At 33.9% G+C, this 19,776-nt stretch overlaps 1 protein-coding gene across 4 annotated transcripts in view; it reads right to left on the reverse strand.

Annotated features, from left to right (window-relative positions):
• LOC101897808 (microtubule-associated protein tau) overlaps positions 1 to 16,405 on the reverse strand; it is a 143,482-nt gene extending 127,077 nt beyond the window's left edge. Inside the window, exons 1-2 of one of the 4 annotated variants that reach the window (XM_059126986.1) lie at positions 16,351 to 16,405; positions 15,074 to 15,935 (exon numbers count right to left, since the gene is read on the reverse strand). In XM_059126986.1, coding sequence (XP_058982969.1) covers positions 15,074 to 15,488 — 415 coding nt within the window. In that variant the 5' untranslated portion in view covers positions 15,489 to 15,935; positions 16,351 to 16,405. Of the gene's footprint in view, positions 1 to 15,073; positions 15,936 to 16,215 lie in introns of all 4 variants that reach the window. The other 3 variants (XM_059126988.1, XM_059126987.1, XM_059126985.1) reach the window with 3 other exon arrangements.
• Between the last annotated feature and the right edge of the window lie 3,371 nt (positions 16,406 to 19,776).

A 19,776-nucleotide genomic window follows, 5' to 3' on the forward strand; every position in this document is an offset into this window, starting at 1 on the left:
TGTAAAAGTGTGCAATATTAACAATTGCTTCCTCTAATTATAGCACGTCTGAACATGACATTGTAACTTGTTCAATTAATTTTATCTTGCCAGTACTTTTTATTTATAACCCTTGTATATAATAATTCCAATGTCTGACTCATTGCAAAAATAAAACTATTATCGCAATAGATATTCCTACTATAACACAACTAAAGATAGTAGTACTCAAAATAGAAACCAATACAAACCCGTTCACAAATCAATATTTGACATATCCATATATTGGAAATGATATTTCTCCATTAAGAGCAAATATGATAACAAAACAACAAAATGCATATTCTAAAACTTCATATGTCAAACGATTATATTAATCATTTAATAGCACCGAACACTATCGCAACATCCAAATGTTGCACCATTGTCGTTTCTATTAATTCGTTACGTTGTTTGTTCGTACGAACACCCGTTCAACAACAACAGCAAAGCGTTAAAATTCAAAATGTGATTGCATTTTAATTGCTGCATTGAAATTTGTCTGCTGCATTTTCCCAACTACTGTTTGCCCCAACAAAATATTTGTTGGCTTAATTCATTTAGGAAAAATATGTATTTATTTGTAGAGTTACCATGTACAATAATGGCATTGTTCGACACAAAAATAGATACAACAAGTAAAAATGCTATAAGTTTAAAGTGTAAACACCTTCCATCATTTGGAAGGAATTTGGCAATTTTCAAAAAAATAAAATCCGTAAAAATTCCATTAAAATCTTAAAAATACCGAACGTAGGCATATTAGGGTCTATACAACGACGTGGACCTGCATAGGCAACTTTTGTCATAAGCCATTACAATATTCAACTGTGAAACTTGAAAAAAATTGGTAAATAATGAAGCTATATATATATGCAAAGAGAGGGAAAGTTTTGAAACTTTCGGGTTAGGATTCCTAAGAAAGATTGTATTTTAGGCATAACGTGCATTCACCAATCTTTTTTGGTTCTTTTATTAAAAAATGGTCGAAAGCTCCCTTTAAAAAAGGATCGCAAAAAGTCATAATGATCTACAATTATATTATACTGCGCAACAGCCAGATGCCAGATTCCAAGTCGCAAAGGGGTTTTGGCTTCTCAGACCAAACTTTTTTAGGGTCCATTATATAGAGTCCTAACCATACACAAAGGACCTCAAATATTTTGCTCTATAATTTACAACATTTAAGATAGAGCTCCTAAATGTGATACAGGCTTACGAATTATGTGGAGAATCATTTGTACAAAATATGGGTCATGTATGTCAACGTTTTGGTATAGCCCCATATAAGGGCATACGCCGATTTCAAGTATGTTTTTACATTTTAGCCGTATTTTTTTACCCTCCACCACAGTATGGAGGGTATATGAAGTTTGTCTATTCGTTTGTAACACTTCGAAATATAATTTTATATTCCACAAAGTATATATACACCTGATCAGCATAAAATTCTATGTCGATTTATCGCTGGCCATCAGTCTGTCTCTCTATCTGTTCGTCTGTGGAAATCACTCTAACTTCGGAACGTAATGAAGCATGTTAATCAAAATTTACTAAGATATATTTATGTCTGCAGGACTTTTGGTATTATACCGTCAGATTTAAAGTGTTTGGTTGTTTTCCCCATAATTATAACCCAAATTGCAGGTTTTGTTCCCAGCATGAAGACACAATTTTTTCATTGAACTGTCTGTATAGGTCCAAGTTTTGATAAAGTCCCCATACCTTCAGATATTGGGTATTTTAAGGATTAAGCTAAATTGTTCAACAGAAATACCTCAAACTGATGGGCGCCGCCTCCTCTGGCAAATAATTGGCTATAGAGATCCACGTTTTCGTATAACGTCAGATATTCGGTATTATTATGATTTGTGTCACACTTTTCACCGGAATTGTTTCAAATTTAATATTTGAAGTTCGCAATGGGTACTACCTCCTATGACAGAAATAAACTTTTTTACTTGTTTATACTAATTTTGGCAAATGTTGGTAACTAGAATAACCCTCATATAAAGATATCCCCTGTTTTCATCTATTTCCTGGGTCTTAGACACATTTTTCAATAGATTTAACCCTTATTTGGCATATTGGTTTCTAAGGAAGTAGAAAACTTTTCGACAGAAAATGTTCAAAGTGGGTCAATGTAACGAACTAGTGCCCATAAAAAGGTACCGCCTGATTTTACCTATTTCTAATCGATTTGGTTAGAAATTTGAAAATTTCGACATATATTTATGTTTTTGGTATACTTAGTTCCTACATAACGGTACCTCCCAATTCCACGTTTCCAACCAATATTCTCTGGGGTGTAGAAATTTCAAATACGTGTAATGGTATTAGGTCGGAATAGTAGAACTCCAAATGGGTTTTCTCAAGGCAAATTGTATATATTATGATGTAGGTTCCGTATATCCGTGCACTTAATCTGGGGGTTGAGAAACTCTATTTTGAGGTAAATGTATTAGGTAACATTATATTCAAAAAAATTATTTTTTTTTTTAAAGTTATTGTTTATTTTCCAAAAGTATTTTGTCTTTAACAATGTTGTACTAAACTTGTAACCCCAAGAGAATATTAGTTGGGAACGTAGACTTGTGAGGTACCTGTAAATGGCAACTATACCATTAAATGAAAAATTGGTCTGAGAATTCAAAACCCTTTATTTTTTGTGCTAAAGTCGTACTTATATGAGTTTGTGTCAAATTCTTTTACAAACAATCAGTTAAGGACGTTGACGTCGATACAAAATTATTCTTCATTCAAAATGACTAGGAATATGAAAATACCGATTATCGGTGGGTACCTTATATGTGCGCTATAGGAAAACGTGGACCTGAATGTTCAATGTTAGAACCCATTATGAACTACAAATAACAATTTTTAGACAAATTCGTGGAAAAATGTGTGAAAACCTTCAAGATATTAAATATACGGAGGTTCCATTATGTGGGAGCTATACGAAAACGTGGACTAATACATACTATGTTCCGCCATAGGAGCTGGAACCCATCACACGAATTACCAATTTTGGCACAACTCCGTGGAAAAATGTGGCAAAATTAACAAAACACCGACTATCAAGAGGTACCGTTATATGGAGGCTGTACCAAAACGTGGACCGTATAAATAGTACTATCCACCAACGGAACTACAATCCATTATGAACTACAAGTACCAATTTTTTGACAAATCCGTAGAAAAATGTGGCAAAAATAATCAAATAACGAATATCGGGAGGGACCGTTATATAGGGAATATTCCAAAACGTGGACCGATAAAACACATTTCCAATACCAACCATCCTAGACACAATACAAAATATTCTGCCAAATTCTTAAGCTCTACGTCAAATAATATGGGCTGTATCGTGATTTCAATAGACAGACGGACATACATACGGACATAGTTAAATCGAAATTAGAATTTTATCCTGATTATGAGTAAGTATATATGTATACTTTGTGGGATCTACGACGAATATTTAGAGATGTTACAAATGGAATGGAGGGTACAAAAATGGTCCTTTTGTTTTGTATTTTTTTAAGGAGGAGTCCATTATTTATAATAGTCTGGTAATGCAGAACGAAATTTTTCTCAGGTTGTAACAATCATCGCAATGGCAACACTATGCACACAGTTAATAACCCCACATATTTTAATGCGATAGCTTCTCAGGCATCTCAAACTAATTCTGCCATCTACAACAACAAATATTTTTCTCTTTGCTCCCATTGTTACCACTTGTCTTGGCATATTTGGCGGACGTTTTCATGCCGACGTTTTACTCAAAGAATGAAAATAAGGCATTAATGCTGAACAAAACAAGAAATAGCAAAATCAGCAGCCGAAACGAAAAAGAAAGAAAAAAAATAAAAAGAAAAAATAAAAAGAAAAAATAAAAATAAATAGAAATGGAAAAAAGTGTGCAATTGTCACACTTTGGGTTCACTAACCCCTCAATCCTCTCAAGCGTAATGCATTGTGGTCGCCAGTAGAGCTGATGAGTGCGTCCTCCGACGTCTGTGCGTCTCGACCAAATATGCATTAGATTTGCCTCGTTTGATATGGACGGTATTACGTGAATGTCATTTAAGAAAAGTGTTTTCTTTTCGTCTGCTTTGTCTGTTTTCTTTTTTCTTCTCCTTCTTTTTGCTCCTACCAACCAATCTTTCGTTGTTATCAGGAAAAATGTCTGCAAATGACGTCAGTTGTGTTGTAGCAGGTTCTTAAAATGGGTGGGTATGCTTGTGTGTCGGTGTGTGCATGTCGGCTGGTCGATTATATTGTGTCAACTTTAATTCGATTTATTCTATTGATCGGACTTATAATGTCAATGCATGACCCATAAAGCAATCAAAAAGGAAGAGGAAGAATAAGTGATAGCACGGACGTAGTTCTTTTTCTTTTTGTTGTTGTCTACACCAAGTAATCTGCATCAGCTACTTAGTGAAATGTATGTCATCAGAGTGAATGGAAGAGACGAAAAGCCATTGTAATCAGTTTCATTAAAAGTCTATCAACCTTAATAAGGCTGAAAATATGGTTTAGGTTGGAGGATAGTTGGTAATAGAAATCATCATATACTTATTCGCCAATAGGCAGTGGGAGAGATAGTGATCCATTGTACCCGCTGTCCTAAAATCTAACTTTATGCGAGATTTCGTGTCCTTTGGTTTCTATTTGTGACCTTTTAACGACTGCAAAATCAGGAAAAATGTTAGTTGTTGGTCCATTTCAACCTCTAAATATATTGCGGACATCTTTGAAAACAATAGGCCTAGCGTGAGGATCGGACAATATTTATAATAACCCCAGCCTGTGTTATAAGGTGAAAAAATATTACAAAATAGTCAAGTCAAATTGAAAAAATCGCATGCGATAAAAAATATGAAAAATAAAAAAATGTCACAAAATACTACAAAATCTATATTAACATCGTTATTGGTATATTTCGCTATATATCCGATATATTTACTGTTGGAATTTACGTAACGGTCAGAATTGACCGGTTCGTCTATTTGTGATGTCGCCTGGATTAAAAATATTCGCGGTTTAGTGGAAAAGTTGACTTTTATTTAACACAAATGTTGTGGCCTATTTCACCCACTAAATATTGTCCGATGACCATCAAAATTGGAAGGCTTCTACCTAGCCTTAAGCTCTAGCCCCATGCTAACTTCCGCGTCGATTGGTCTATAATTGCGACCTGTAGAGCAAGTGCAAAATCAGGAATTTTTCAGTTCCATTTCAACCCCTAAATTTTATGCGATCATCTCCAAAAGAAATAGGGTTCTATTCTGACCCCAATCCCACTCCATTCTAAATTTCGTGAAGATCGGGCCATAATTGCGACCTGTAGAGTGATTACAAATTAACATGGACAGATGGACGGACGGACATACATAGCTATATTGACTCATATCGGCGAGATAGGAAGATTCATATATACTTTCCTATGTGGGAAACCAATATTTCGCGGTGTTATATAATTTTTGGCCCAATCAAACTTATAAACCCCAACACATAGTGTTGTAGGGTATAAATAGAAAACCCGTAAACAAAACTCAAAACTCGACAAAACTCGGGGTCGACTATATAATAACTTATATGTTTTCATATTAGCAAATTTTGTGAACTAAATCATACCAAATATGATCGTTATTGAATGAGTGTTACGGAATTCGGTTGGTACTAATATATGGGAGCTATATTTTAATCTGAATCAATTTCAACTATATTTGATGGAGGTAGTTGTTTTAACTATGCCGACTTTTTTTTAATTCGAACGTTAATAGTATGATCCAAAATTCAACAAAATGTTACAAACGTAGCGTGGTTGGTTGGTATCATTTACCAAAAATTTTAGAGATGTATACATCTGCACCGATTTAGACACAGGTAATTCTCGGCTGTAGCTAACGTAGCGTGGTTGGTTGGTATCATTTACAAACAAATTGAGAGTTATATACATCTGCACCGATTTAGACACAGGTAATTCTCGGCTGTAGCTAACATATTGCACCAAATTTCATTGTTATCGTATAAAATGGAAATCATATAAAATTTGTGAAAATGGGTGCCGATTTTTTGTATCTCGAAAATAATTTTACGACACGAAATCATGGGCGCCACATCAAGAAGTAGTAGGTGCCGAAAATCGAACCAATAAACTAAATCCACTGAATGAGCTGCTGGTTCAGTGAAGAATTAAGATGTAGAAACGGTTGGGCGCCCCATAAACGGGGTAAACAATTCAAAGAAGATGCCATCTTTTGGGCCTAGGATGAGATCTAGTAAGAGTCTAAAATCAAAAATTGTATAAATGAATTGAACTTTAAATGGACTACTGGTTCAGTGAACAATTCGGACGTGGAATCGGTTGGGCGCCGCATTAAACGGGAAAAACAAATCAAAGAAAATGCAAACTTTTAAACCGATATTCTATAACATCTATGGTTCAGTGAACAGTTCGATTGGGCGCCATACTACGACTTCGAGGATCTTAAATGTCAAATCGGATAAAACATATGTATGAGATCTACTTTATATATCTAAACCAATTTTAACCGAATTTCATAAACTTACATTTAGGCTGGACTTAGTTGAACTTGAGCCAAAATCTGTTCTATTTGATCATATATTACGCATTTAGTGTACAAATGTAAAAGTGATATCGGTTGAAGATTTATCCAACACTGAACGAATTACAACAAATTTTAATAGTTTTTATCCTGGGACCAAACAAATAAGCTTCTATATTTAATTATTTTTGCAAGGATATGGTCAAACAGGATAGGAAGGACGCAATGTATCAAATCACTGCCAATATGTTGTGTAGAATCTCACTATAAATGGCGCCCAGTGTTTCAATATTGACAGGTTTACCCTGTCAAATGAAAATTGTTCGTCAAAAGAAAATTGTTCGTATTTAATGTGTCATTCCTTCGATATGGCCAGAAATACTTTCGAAACCTTTTCGATGAAGACGAAAATATATCGATATATCCCACTTTTCACAAACATAAACCAAATATCTGAATGTAAAAGATTTGAAGAAAATCTGACATTGATTCCCCACGTTGAGGGAGTTTTTAATATTCAACGCTTCGACCATTTTGACCAATATTGGTCACTTTCGATTCAGACATTTGTCTCATAGTTTTGATAATTTTTCCAACATTTTCACACAGTGTTCCGGTAGAGGTACGTTATTTATCGGGCTTTACGAAAACGTTCTTACACTTGGTACACATTTCAAAAACCACCTTTTTGTATTAGTCCTAGTTCCCCACCCTAATTCTATATTTTAACTATATCCGTTGACATCATATTAAATGGCACTAAATTCGAGTTCGATTTTCAAAAAGAAAAAAAAATAGTTAAAAAGCAGCTAAGTTCGGCAGGGCCGAAATTTTAATACCCTCCACCATTTGGAAGGAACTTGAAAATTTTCAACAAATTCCGAAAAATACCGTTTAAATGATGAGCTTTATAGGGGGGCTATACGAAGACGCGGACCTGCATTAGTAATTTTTTGTCAAAGAGATCTCATTGAGATCTTCAAGTACGAAGTTTGAAACAATGCGAATAACGTCGCTAAAATCATAAAAATACCGAATAAAAGGGAGGTACCGTTATATGAGGGCATTACGAAGACGTGGAACTGCATACGAAATTTTTAGACAAAGGCTTTAGTACCCATTACAAACTTCGAATATGAAATATGAAACAATTCGGTTGAATAATGTCGTTCAAAATACCGAATATTGGAAGGCACCGTTATATGGGGCTATACGAAAACGTGGACCGACATGGTCCGTTTACGAATTTAACACATATCTGCAAAATTAACATTCTTTATCAATTCGTTCGAAAGATAGCGTGATTACATTCATCCCAAAATTTCAGAATTTTACCTCTGAATGGGGATATGTGTAGAATACGATGAATGGGATTATTTTGAGGAGTTGCAAACGGAACGGTAAAATTAATATACCCTCCATAGTATGGTGGCGGTTATAAAAGCAGATGAAGTAGCCCGAGCTATACCTCTCTCAATAGTTGAAAGCGATATTTTCAAGTATTATATTAAACTGAAAGGTCGCAGTAACATATCTCATCAGCCTTGAAAAGAATTTCAATTTAATTTTCACATTTCATCTGAGGAAACCACTCGATTTGACCACTTTCGGAACACATTATACTTGTTTCAACTGTTCTGGACATTGTTGTTCTATTATATCCGGCACATCGGTCACGGGTGTCACATAGTCGGGTTAAACCCAACCCTTCCTTCCGTTGTTTCTTTTGGTCTCAGTTCATTACGCACCCGCCTGCTGAATTCACCTCCGAAACTTGACATGCAATGGGAATATCCCAAACCTCGAAGGGCAGCAAGGATGACATGCATGTTTCATCGTGTGTATATTGCGCAGTGGTTAGTTGTCATATCCCATCAGGATATTTATCAACCACTTTGCTTTGTTTCGTTTCACTTGGTTTGTTTGTTTATTTTCGTAAATTTTGAGCCATATTTCAGATATGTCCATCAGCAGCGTGACTAGCTTTTATCGGGACATTTGTTATTCCATTCTTTGTTGTCTAGTGAAGGTGTGTCGCAGTGGTGAATGTTATTTTTATATATGGAGGCTCCATTAAAGGACTTAGGAGTGTCCTTCATAAATTGCATTGAAAGCGAAACACGACAGCCATACCCAAAATAAAAACAAGAAGAACTCTAACGTCTTGCCTTGTAAAGGTCAGGATGATAACACAAAAGCTTTTAATATAATTAAATCATTAACATTTAATTTAGATTTTTTGTATTTCAAAAAAAAAAAAGAAGAAGACAATTCGTAATTTGTTTTCTTTTTGGGTTTTTGTTCTTTAATTATCGCTTTAAACTTTGTTTATTTTGCTGATTCTATTCATTTGACATTCATTCGCGGGTGGTGTTTTCGTTTTGTTTGTTGGACACTGAATTTTAAATACCGGCCAAATGCTAATTGTGATGAAAGATCTTTCTGGCATTTGACAAAGTTTGGTGTGACTCATTTTTACGCTGTTCTGTTGTAGTGTGGAAATAAAACGAGACCACTTTTATGAAGAGCGTGGCTATTTTTAAAATAGTATACAATAACAACAACAAAACAATTTTGTGCGAATTTTTTTCAGTTTTATTGGTATGCACCTGGTTTAATTTGGTGCGGCAAAAACAATATAAAAGTTTTGTGCTTATCAAAACAAATATTTTGTTAATGGAGTTCATTGATGTCATTTGTTTTTTAAGTTTGTTCTCATAATTTCTCTGAAAACATTTTTTTGAAACTTTCTCAAAAATTCGAAAGTTTTTAAACTTAAATAAAAATCTACAAATGCATAGTAACTCAAGTCCCTGTATATACACCGAATATGTATAACTACATTGTGTGTAATTATACTCTTCACCATACAATAGAGGGTACATTGAATTTGTCATTCCGACTGCAACACCTCAAAATATTCATCGGAGACCCCAAAAAGTATATATATTAATGATCAGCGTAAAATATTAATTTCGATCCGTTCCCTCCCTGCAAAAAATTTTCGCTACAGATCCACTAATTGGTATAGCCCACATATAACGGTACCTCCCTTTTTATTTTACTTTTCGGTATTTTGAAGGTTTCTGCCACAATTTCTAACCAAATTAGATGATAATAAGGGTTTCGCTATTTGGGGTATTTTTATACCCTCCACCGTACATAGTATAGATGGAATATTAAATTCGTCATTCCGTTTGTAACTCATCGAAATAATAATTTTAGACCCAACAAAGTGTATATATTTTTGATCAGAGTAAAATTCTAACACGATTTTACAATGTCCGTCCGTCTATATGTTGTAATCACGCTAGGTCAAAACGAATAAGAATAGGAAGCTAAAATTTTTGCACAGATTTGTCGTTTGTCTGCAGGCAGGTCAAGTTCGAAGATGGGTTATATCGATACAAAAATAACGATAGCCCCAAAAATAACGATACGCCCCAAAAATAACGATACCTTAAATTTTTGGTATTTTTTTTTTTTGTCTGAAATTCGACATAGGGAATTCTTTGTGACTAATTTACCCCCTTTTAGAGAAGTTTCTATATAGATCCACGATATCGTTTATCCCCCATATAACGGTATTCAGTATTTTGATGATTTGGCCAAATTTTTAGTGGAATTGTCTGAAATTCTTTACAAGGAGATCTCTGTGAGTACGTTACTTACTGAAAGGTAATTGTTTATACACAGGCCATAATTTTTTCATTTTTTTAATATTTAAAAACAATGTCGGAAATAGCATCAAATTTTAGAATAACTTTAGATTTGTTCGAATTGGTCACCTTTGGCACGAATTATGGCCTTCAAACGGGCAATGAATCCGTCACATGCTACCCGAATGTTGCTCTGCGGTATTTGGCCCATTCACGGCGAAGCGCTTGCTTGAGGAGATCGACACTTTGGTATTTTAGAAAACCAAATTCGGCAGTTCACCACTTTCGGCCAAGCGAAGCAACTCTTTAGCTCTTTTGAGTCTATTTTTTTCCGTTGCGGTATAAATTCTTGCACTTTTTGGAATTTCAATGGCTTTATCCCGAGCTCATTTGTCAATATTTTCCGAATGGAATATTGCAATATGTTCAGCTCACGAGCCATTTTTCGGCCACTGCCACGCGTGTTTCGATCAAGTCGCTTCTTTACTTTTCGAACCATTCCTGCTGATGTTGCTATTTTCTTCCATCCACTTACTTGACGTCGGGCTATGCTACCAGTATCACGGTAACGAGCGATGGTACGAGACACAAAAGATTTATTCACAATTAAATGCTGGAGTGCTCTAACGATAGCCACTTGTGGTTTTCCAGCCAAATATAAAGAAATCACACTATCACGCTTGAATTCCATCACAATAAACTTATTTTCTGGAAAAATTCTCACCAAAATGCTTTTGTACGCTTGTAAACAATATAATGAGCTTTCACTGAAATAATTTTAACACATTTTTTAATGAAATTGTCGTAAAACAAAAGGAGTTCCTTGTGAGTATTTTACCCCTGAAGAGAATTGGCAATATAAATCCAATAAAGCCGCTAATATCATGAAAATAATGATTTTTAGTACCCATTACTTCAAATACGTTATATGAAGGCTATACGAAGAATTTAATACCCATTAGGAACTTCAAATTATAAATGCTAATTATTTTCGGTGAAAAATATGACACTAATCATCAAAATACCGAATCTCTGGAGTTACAGTTATATGGAGATTTTATCAAAACCCAGACCTATATTAACAGTTCTATGCAAGGATGTTTCTTACATAATGGGTACACATGCTGCCAATTTTAAGCAAATTCGGTTAAAAATTGTAACTAAAACACCCCTAAAAAATCTTGAATCGGTCGGTACAAAAATACGTGAAACTATATAGCCCATTTTCAATACCAAAAGTCCTGCAGACCTAAAACACATCTGAGTAAAATGTTATCAACCTACTTCATTTCGTTCGGAAGATAGAGTAATTTCCATAGACGGATAGCTGAATCTCTAAATCGACATAGAATGTTATACTGATTAAGAATATATTTAACTTGTGGGATATAAAATCTATATTTCTAATAAAATATCCATACTAAGGTGAAGAGTATAAAAAAACGTATTCAGGCTTTCATCTCTGATTTGGTATATACAATAGATTTATGACACAAGATGTTTTGACAGTAAGATGTATAATTTAAAAAAATGCAAAAATATGATAGCACGAGTTTACTTCTTAATTCTACCAAAGTTTGCAACTTTTCTTGTTCCACTCTACACTTTGCTCTGAACAAAGTGCTTTAAATAACAATAGAATATATATGGAGTGAAAGGAAAAAATCTCTAGAAAAAAACACGAACAATTGTCCGCAATTGAACAATTGTTCGAATTCAGAATAAAATAAAAAAAAAACAAGTCTAAGACATTTTTGAGACAAAACAAAAATAAGACACAACCAAAGGACATGTTCGTTTCTTAGATAGCTTGTTGTACATTTTCAAATATCTGATTACAATGTCTTGATGCTCTTCTAGCTCTTAATGTCCTCGCCGCTGTCATAATCGTCTCCGTCTCTAGACTCGCATGTACTGATTGTAGTCGTTAACATTGTCATTTCATGGCAACGACAATTGAAGCAATTGTTATGACGGCAAAAGGAACGAAAAGGAACAAAATTGTCGACATTTGCAAAAATTTCGAACACTTAAACATATGACAGACAGGCAGATAGGCAACGTGCCATCCACACCCACAAGTGTTCCAGCATAAATTATGACGTATATAAATATCATCATTTTATGTGCTTCCATTTCCTTACATCCGTTATCCTTATCACATACCAATTGAAAAAGTATGTAAATGTCTGGGTCGTCGACTTCATCCCTCTCCTACAGCATTTAATGCACTTTGATATTTAAATAAATTTTCCAATTCAATTGTTTGGGTGTGTGTGTAATATCTCGACGTTATGATATTATGTTTTTTTATTAACGTTCATAACTTCCCTTTGGCACGTTTTGCGGAGTTTTATGTTACCCTTATGTGATATCACACCTTGATAAAAAGAGAAAAATTTAAATAAAGAATGTTTCAGAAAGATTCAAAATTGCAATACCCTACGCTATAACAAAAGCTTAAATTTTTCTATTTCTATTTAGGTTCTTGTTGGGTCAGACTTTCTATCATGTAGTGGTAGCTACACTAAACCTTCAAACCAGAAACTAGAAAGTTTGATCCAACAAGAACCTAAATATCGACGGGTGTGGTTTCTCCGCTCACCAACATATCGTCACTGATTGTGGAGCTTCGTTAGATGTTTTGGCAAGTACCGAGGGTTTAGAGAGAGAGAGAGACCCCTTTGAGAAAACCGTACTTTTAACCACATGTTAGACACTGCAAAGTATTTCTTGTTCAGCATAAAAATCTAAATGATTTAACCATGTCTCTCTGACTAGTATGTAAAATCCACACACATACGCATTTTATCTGTAGGCAGGTCAAGTTCAAAAATGGACTAACGTATGTATAAACTGGCAAGTACCCGCTACACCGTCAGCGAAAAGTCCACCACCTTATTTCCGGGCTACACATGAACAGCGATCCTAATGCCAAATCTCAAGCACTATCTGTTCACTCAATACCAAATTGTAACAAATGTAGTACAATTTGCTACTTTTCGTACACTTGTAAAACCCACTTCCAAAACCACCTCTTTATCACAAACCCACCACAAAAACGGACCCCCCAATACAAAATTTAATAAGTAAGCAAAGGCTATAGTCTTGCCGGGCCGACCATGTGATAACCTACTACACTACAATATGTTAGAAGCTCCCTTATGTCCACATCCATTTTTAAAGATTTCGCTTTTGAAATTATGTCACGGAACACTGTCCAGATATTACCCTTAGCAGTTAGTTATTGTGGTCATCCAAAATGCTAGAACTCTTCCCTGTCCTTAACTATATTCTCAGACGTGTCGATTGGCCTCAATCGTTAAGGACAGGGAAGACTTCTAGCATTTTGGATGACTATTGGATTATATGTGTGATCAGGAATTTTTTTCTGTTTTTGGGTTATTTGAACCCCTAAATATTTTGGATCATCTCCAAAAGCAAGAGGCCCCTCTGTATCTCTAAATTTAGACTCATCTCTTTGATCTGCTTGTCTATGATATTTGGTTATATTTGTCAATCAAATCAGCATAAAAAAGCCAGAAGTTAGACTTTTGTGTATTTTCAGCGTTTCGGTAAAATGCAAATGTTGGCATTTTTTCACACAAAAGTAGTGGTCCATTATACCCGCGAAAAATGTATGCTTCAAATTGAAAAAATAGCATGCGATAAAAAATATGTAAATATAACAAATTAAGAAGCAGTAAGCTCGGCCGGGCCGAACTTTGAATACCCTCCACCATTTGGATCCAATTTGAAAATTTTCAAAAAATATAATCAGCTAAAAATTCTGTTAAAATCTTATAAATACCGAATTGGGGTCTATACGACGTAGACCTACATAGGCGTTGTTTGTTATAAGCCATTCCCATATTCAAATTCGAAACTTGAAATAAACGGTGAATAAAGTAGCTAAAAGCATCAAAATACCGTATGTAGGGAGGTACCGTTATATCGGAGCTATACGAAGACCTCGACCTGCATATATAAGTTTCCGTCACAGCCTTTAGCATCCATTACGAACTTCAAAAACGACATCTCAAATAATTTCGGTGAGTATTGTAGCTAAAATCGTCAAAATACCGAATATAGGGAGATACTGATATATAGGGCCTGTAAGAAGACCTGGAAAGACTAAATACGTAATTTGAAACCACTCCGGTGAGTAATGTCGCTAAAATCATCAAAATACCGAATATAGGGAGGAACCGTTATATGGGGGCTATACGAAGACATGGACCTACATAGACAATTTTCTGTCTTAGACTCTAGTATCCATTACGAACTTCAAATACCAAATTTGAAACAATTCCGGTAAATAATGTCGCTAAAATCATCAAAATACCGAGTATCGGGAGGTACCGATATATGGGGGCTATACCAAAACGTAGACCTACATGGCCAATCTTCAATACCAAAAGTCCTGCAGACATAATATACATTTAAGTAAAATTGTATCAATCCACTTTAATTCGTTTTGAAGCTAGAGTGATTTCCACAGACGGATAGACGGACATCGCTAAATCGACATAGAATTTTATGCTGATCAAGAATATATATACTTTGTGGGGTCTAAAATGCATATTTCCAGCTGTTACAAACGGAATGACAAACTTAATGTGCCCTCCATACTATGGTGGAGGGTATAAAAATATGGATTATATTTCATTTTAACTGACAGATATCTTTGGACCGACAAATAGTTTTGTAGTTCTTGCTTAGATCCTGCAAAATTTGAGTTTAGTGAATCCATGGTTTCAAATTATATTTGAAACTTACTTAAATAGACATTCTTATAAATAATTCCATTCTTACCTTTAAGTTCCAATTGTTGTGGCTGACTTTGTTGTTGTTGTTTTGTTTCTGAATTTTGTTTTTGAGTTATTTCCTGTTGTTGTTTTTGTTGTTGTGGTTGTTCTTGTGGTTTGGTATCCAAATTTGGTGGTTGTTTGGATTGTTGCTGCTGTTGCTCTACATTATTTTGTTCCTTCTTAACATCCTGTTCCTTCTTATTATTCTCGAGGTCCTGCTTTAAATTATCCTGTATTTGAATAGGTTTTTGTTGCTCCTGCATTTGTTGGGGTTCCTGTTTTTGCTGCTGTTGTTGCTGTTCCTTAACATTTTGCGTATCATCCAAAATTAGCAGTGGAGTCTCTGTTGTTTGGGCCGGGGCTGGAACAGGAACTCCAGCATCCATGAGAGAAGTACCGTTGTTCATAACATCAGCCATTGTTACAGAGATGTTGCAGTGCTTTTGGCGAACTTAGTTCTCACTCTCTTGTTGAAAAGCTGTTCCCTCTCTCTCACTTTGCAGTTTTCTCACCCTTTTCGATAGGAGATAAATTAACGGGGATGTTGCAGTTGTTACAGTGGCAGCTGGATGCGTGTGAGTGTGTGTCAAGTATACGCTGATGGGTACTGAGTTTCGTTTTTCCAACGGTATGTGTATCCACAGAATCCTTTATGAGGATGTTTTGTTGTTAAATTGGTTTTTATTTTGTGTGTGTATCTGCGTAGATTTTTCTTTAATTTGCTTCTATTAAAAGAATTGATTGGTAGTTGTTTTCTTTATCTTTTATTAATAAAAATTATGTAATTTTTTATTGTTATAGATTAAATGGAATGGAATATTGCACACAATTTTCTAAATTTCCTTGCAAATCGAAATTAAATAAAGCTAAAAATTCAAAAGAACAAATATGAATAAATGGGAAATATTTTCAGTACCTTTATCGGCGTAATGAGGAAATAAACAAACAAAAAACTTGTAAAAAAAAGAAAACAAAAAACAAAATTCCTATTTTGAAATTTCCTTAATTATTTGCAATTTTATTTTGAACCGGTATGCGACAGAAAATTTTCAATTTTGTTTTGCACTTATTAAGTGCTAAATCTATATATTTTTATTGCTTTTGCTTGCAATTGTTGTTATTTATATTTTTTATTATTTTTTGCACCTCTTCAGGTTGTTGTTTCCTATTTTTCTTTTCTATCTTTAGTAGGTATAATTTATTTCTATTATTTTTTTTCTTTTCTTTTTTTCTAGATTAGAACAATAATTTTGCCGTTCGCTTTGTAGAAAAATTTTGTACCGTAATATCTCTGTTTAAGGTTTGTTATCTCGTATTCAACTGATTTTGTATGCAGCAATGGTCTGTTAATTAACGTCCAAATCCATTTGACAAGAAACCCAACATTTCCCCTTACTGTCTTCCGAAAACTTGCAGAGCTTTCAGTGTAATCGCTAACAGAGTAACAGAAAAAATAATCGTCCGCGAAGAGAAATGTTATAAGCTTTAGGGCGAAAAAGTCAATACGGCAAATAGGGTAGTTTAGTGTAATACCCACAAGATGTCCATAACGTAAAAATAAATTTCATCACATGTAGATGTCGCAACAAAACTTGAAACTCACAAATGTCAAATATTAAAAGGTATTGTATATGTTGACCAAAAGATGTCACCGAGATGCCAACAGTAGGCTATCTAAAATAATAGGATGAAAAAAATGTAATATGAACATTTTGGCTTAATATAATTAAGGTAGAAGGGGCTAAATATCGGATATTACAGAGATCAAAGTTGTTTTTATAAAAATTTTCATTTTCTTTAAACTAAGAAGTTCATACAAAAATTTAATTTCAATCAACATTTCTAAAATATAGAATTAAAAAAATTTGGCGATCTCGAACATTTGACAATCTATACAATTGGTGAAGAAAACCGTTTGTCGACACATCGAATTTGAATATTCTATATTGTTTCTGAGTAGTTGAAATATCCGATTAAGAACGCAAATTAAGGAGACATATTGCAAAAAAAAAATATTATTGGCTTTAAATTCCCTAAGAACATCAACTATGGGGAAGTTAAAGTTGGTTAATTTCGAAAATAAGATACCAATTGCATTACGAACCCGTTTCGAACTTCAAATATCCAATTTCTGACAAATTCATTAAAAGTTCTAATTCAAGTTCAAAAATCTCCCGGTGATGGTTGAAATTGCAGTTAAAACACCTCAAAATCGAGCGGTACCACTTAATGGGAAATTTTACCAAAATCTGGACCATGTGAACGTGGAGGGATTTTCGTGAAGGATTGTGATATGCTACAGGAGAGCCCTTAATTATAAATTATAGCTTAGTTTAATAGAAAATGTGGTCAACCCCATCAAAATTAATCAAATCTTAGTTATCTGGGGGATGTATCAAAAAGTGGACCGATTTCTATTTTTTATTCGGTGTGGCATTGATTGTCCCAAATATTAAGTAAAACCATATTCCACTAGACCTGGCTACCCAATAACAAGAATGCTGGGCAAAACCTTAGCTCCCTTTCTCGATTATTTTTCGATGCTAGCGTACATGTCGAAGTTCACTAAAGATGTTACTCTGACCACCATCGATCAGAAAACCAGAACTGTTCAACTGTTTACCAATAACAAATTTGCTTTGCAAACAGTTAGTTTTAGTTAGTTTTACAGCTTTCATAATGAGAATGGATTGTTCATTCGTGTAGCGCTCCCTTTTTACAATCCTCATCTACTAGCAAACAATAAGAATTATTCAAATGTCAAACAACGACACTTTGAATGGGACCAAATTTAAAAATTGAGTTCTAAAAGGATAAAATCCAATAACTTATTAACATTTTCATTTTGACTTTTGAAATGTACAATAGTAATGTTTTATTTTGCATAATTTTTTCCATTTTGACTTACTTTTTTCTAATGAAAAATTGTAGTGTTTTTTAATTTTTTTTTTATTTTTGAATTCGAATATTAATACCAATTTTTCTAATTGACTTGGTTTCTTGAGAAATGAAATTGAAGGCGGGTTACATGGAAGTGTAGAACCGAATTATGTGATAGCGAAACGGAATATATGATATCGAAATAATTTAACGCGGTCACACCAAAGTTAAAAGATAATTACTTTTTAAAAACGGCTAAAAATCACGAAAAAAGAGATCTAATTTCAAAAATTCTCAAATCGGAAAAAAATCGAAAAAAAAAATTCAATGGAATGGAATTTTAAAATAAGAGTACATTCTATTGGCAAACATCGCATGGACCTTTTAACTTCTGCTGTAAAAAATCAAAGAACAAGGTGAAGATTTTTTCTTTTTCAATTGTTTTTCTTTTCTTGTTGTCAATTTTATTAAACGATTAAATTTTAAATGATTTTTCAATTTATCATATTGAATTGAATCGATTTTTTGTAATTATTTTCACAATATTAAAGAAAGTTATGTTAGGTACTACGCTTATAACTAAAGAACGGCTTGACGGATTTTAACAATTCATACAATTTAGGAATGGTGTCCTGGCAAAAAATCGCGGTAAGATATGCCAATAAAATTTGACATATTATACTGAAGTGAAATTTTTTTATTATTTTGAATTCTGAATGAAAAATATTAAAAATGAAATGAATGACCTACGTACATCCTACTTCTTTCATATGACAATAATCCGTCCAATGAGAGAACTCAAAAAATGCAATCATTGGGACTGCAATCAGTGAAATACGGAATATAAAGGATGCCAGGAGCGAATTGAACATTTAGTAAAAAAAAGATTTATATCCTTCCAGAAATTCTTCCTAAACTTTCAAGATATCTTAAATCGCTTTTGCAGGTCATGATATGTGACCGTCGGTTAAGGGTACAGCCCGATTTCGAATATAATAAATTCCATTCTTACGGTAATGGTGTAGAAGAGTAATTATCTTTGATTTTCTGAAATCATTCTGTCCGTAATTATGAGGTGGACAAAACTAAATACCACACAGTACGGTACTCTAAACGTTGTTAACACAAATCCCAAATTACAGCTCATTTGAATGGAAAATGTTGCTAAGCTCTTTACAATACCAAAAATTGAGCTGAGTTTCCACATGAGGCTATTATAGATGTTCTATATCATATAGATTTTTAACACTCAATTAAAGCCTATGGCTGAAAAATAAGCCTATTCCAAATATCTAAAACCGACGGTGGGTGGCATTATCTATTATAACTTTTGCCATGAATATTTATTTCTATTTAGAAATTGGTATGGAGTTATTTTACTGATAGTAAAAAATGTGTCGCTTACATAATTCAGATCTGTGTTCTATTAGACTTTAAAAAATATGCATTAATGGCTAAAAGTACGGGCCGGCAACGCGGACCGGGCCAGCTAGTTTTTTATAAACGAGATTCAGCAGAAATTTTATTCGATTATTTATTCCATGTCCATGTACTGAATTAATTTGCCTTGGAGATTTTAACTTACCAAAAATACGTTTTGAATCCTAGATAATAATACATCACATTATTTACCTATTTCGTCAACAGTATGTTCTAATGATATTGAAAAATTTTGGCAAAATATTTATAACCATATATAATATTTATAATTTTAAATGTAAAATGTTAGACTAAGCGTTTTCTTCGACCATTAATAGCTCCTTAAGTAAAGTTCACCTTTTGTAGAACGGGAAGATAAATACCACCCAACGTTTGTCATAAACCTTG

This window comes from Musca domestica, unplaced genomic scaffold (assembly GCF_030504385.1).
Source record: "Musca domestica strain aabys unplaced genomic scaffold, Musca_domestica.polishedcontigs.V.1.1 42, whole genome shotgun sequence".
In the NCBI taxonomy this organism is placed as follows: Eukaryota; Metazoa; Arthropoda; class Insecta; order Diptera; family Muscidae; genus Musca; species Musca domestica.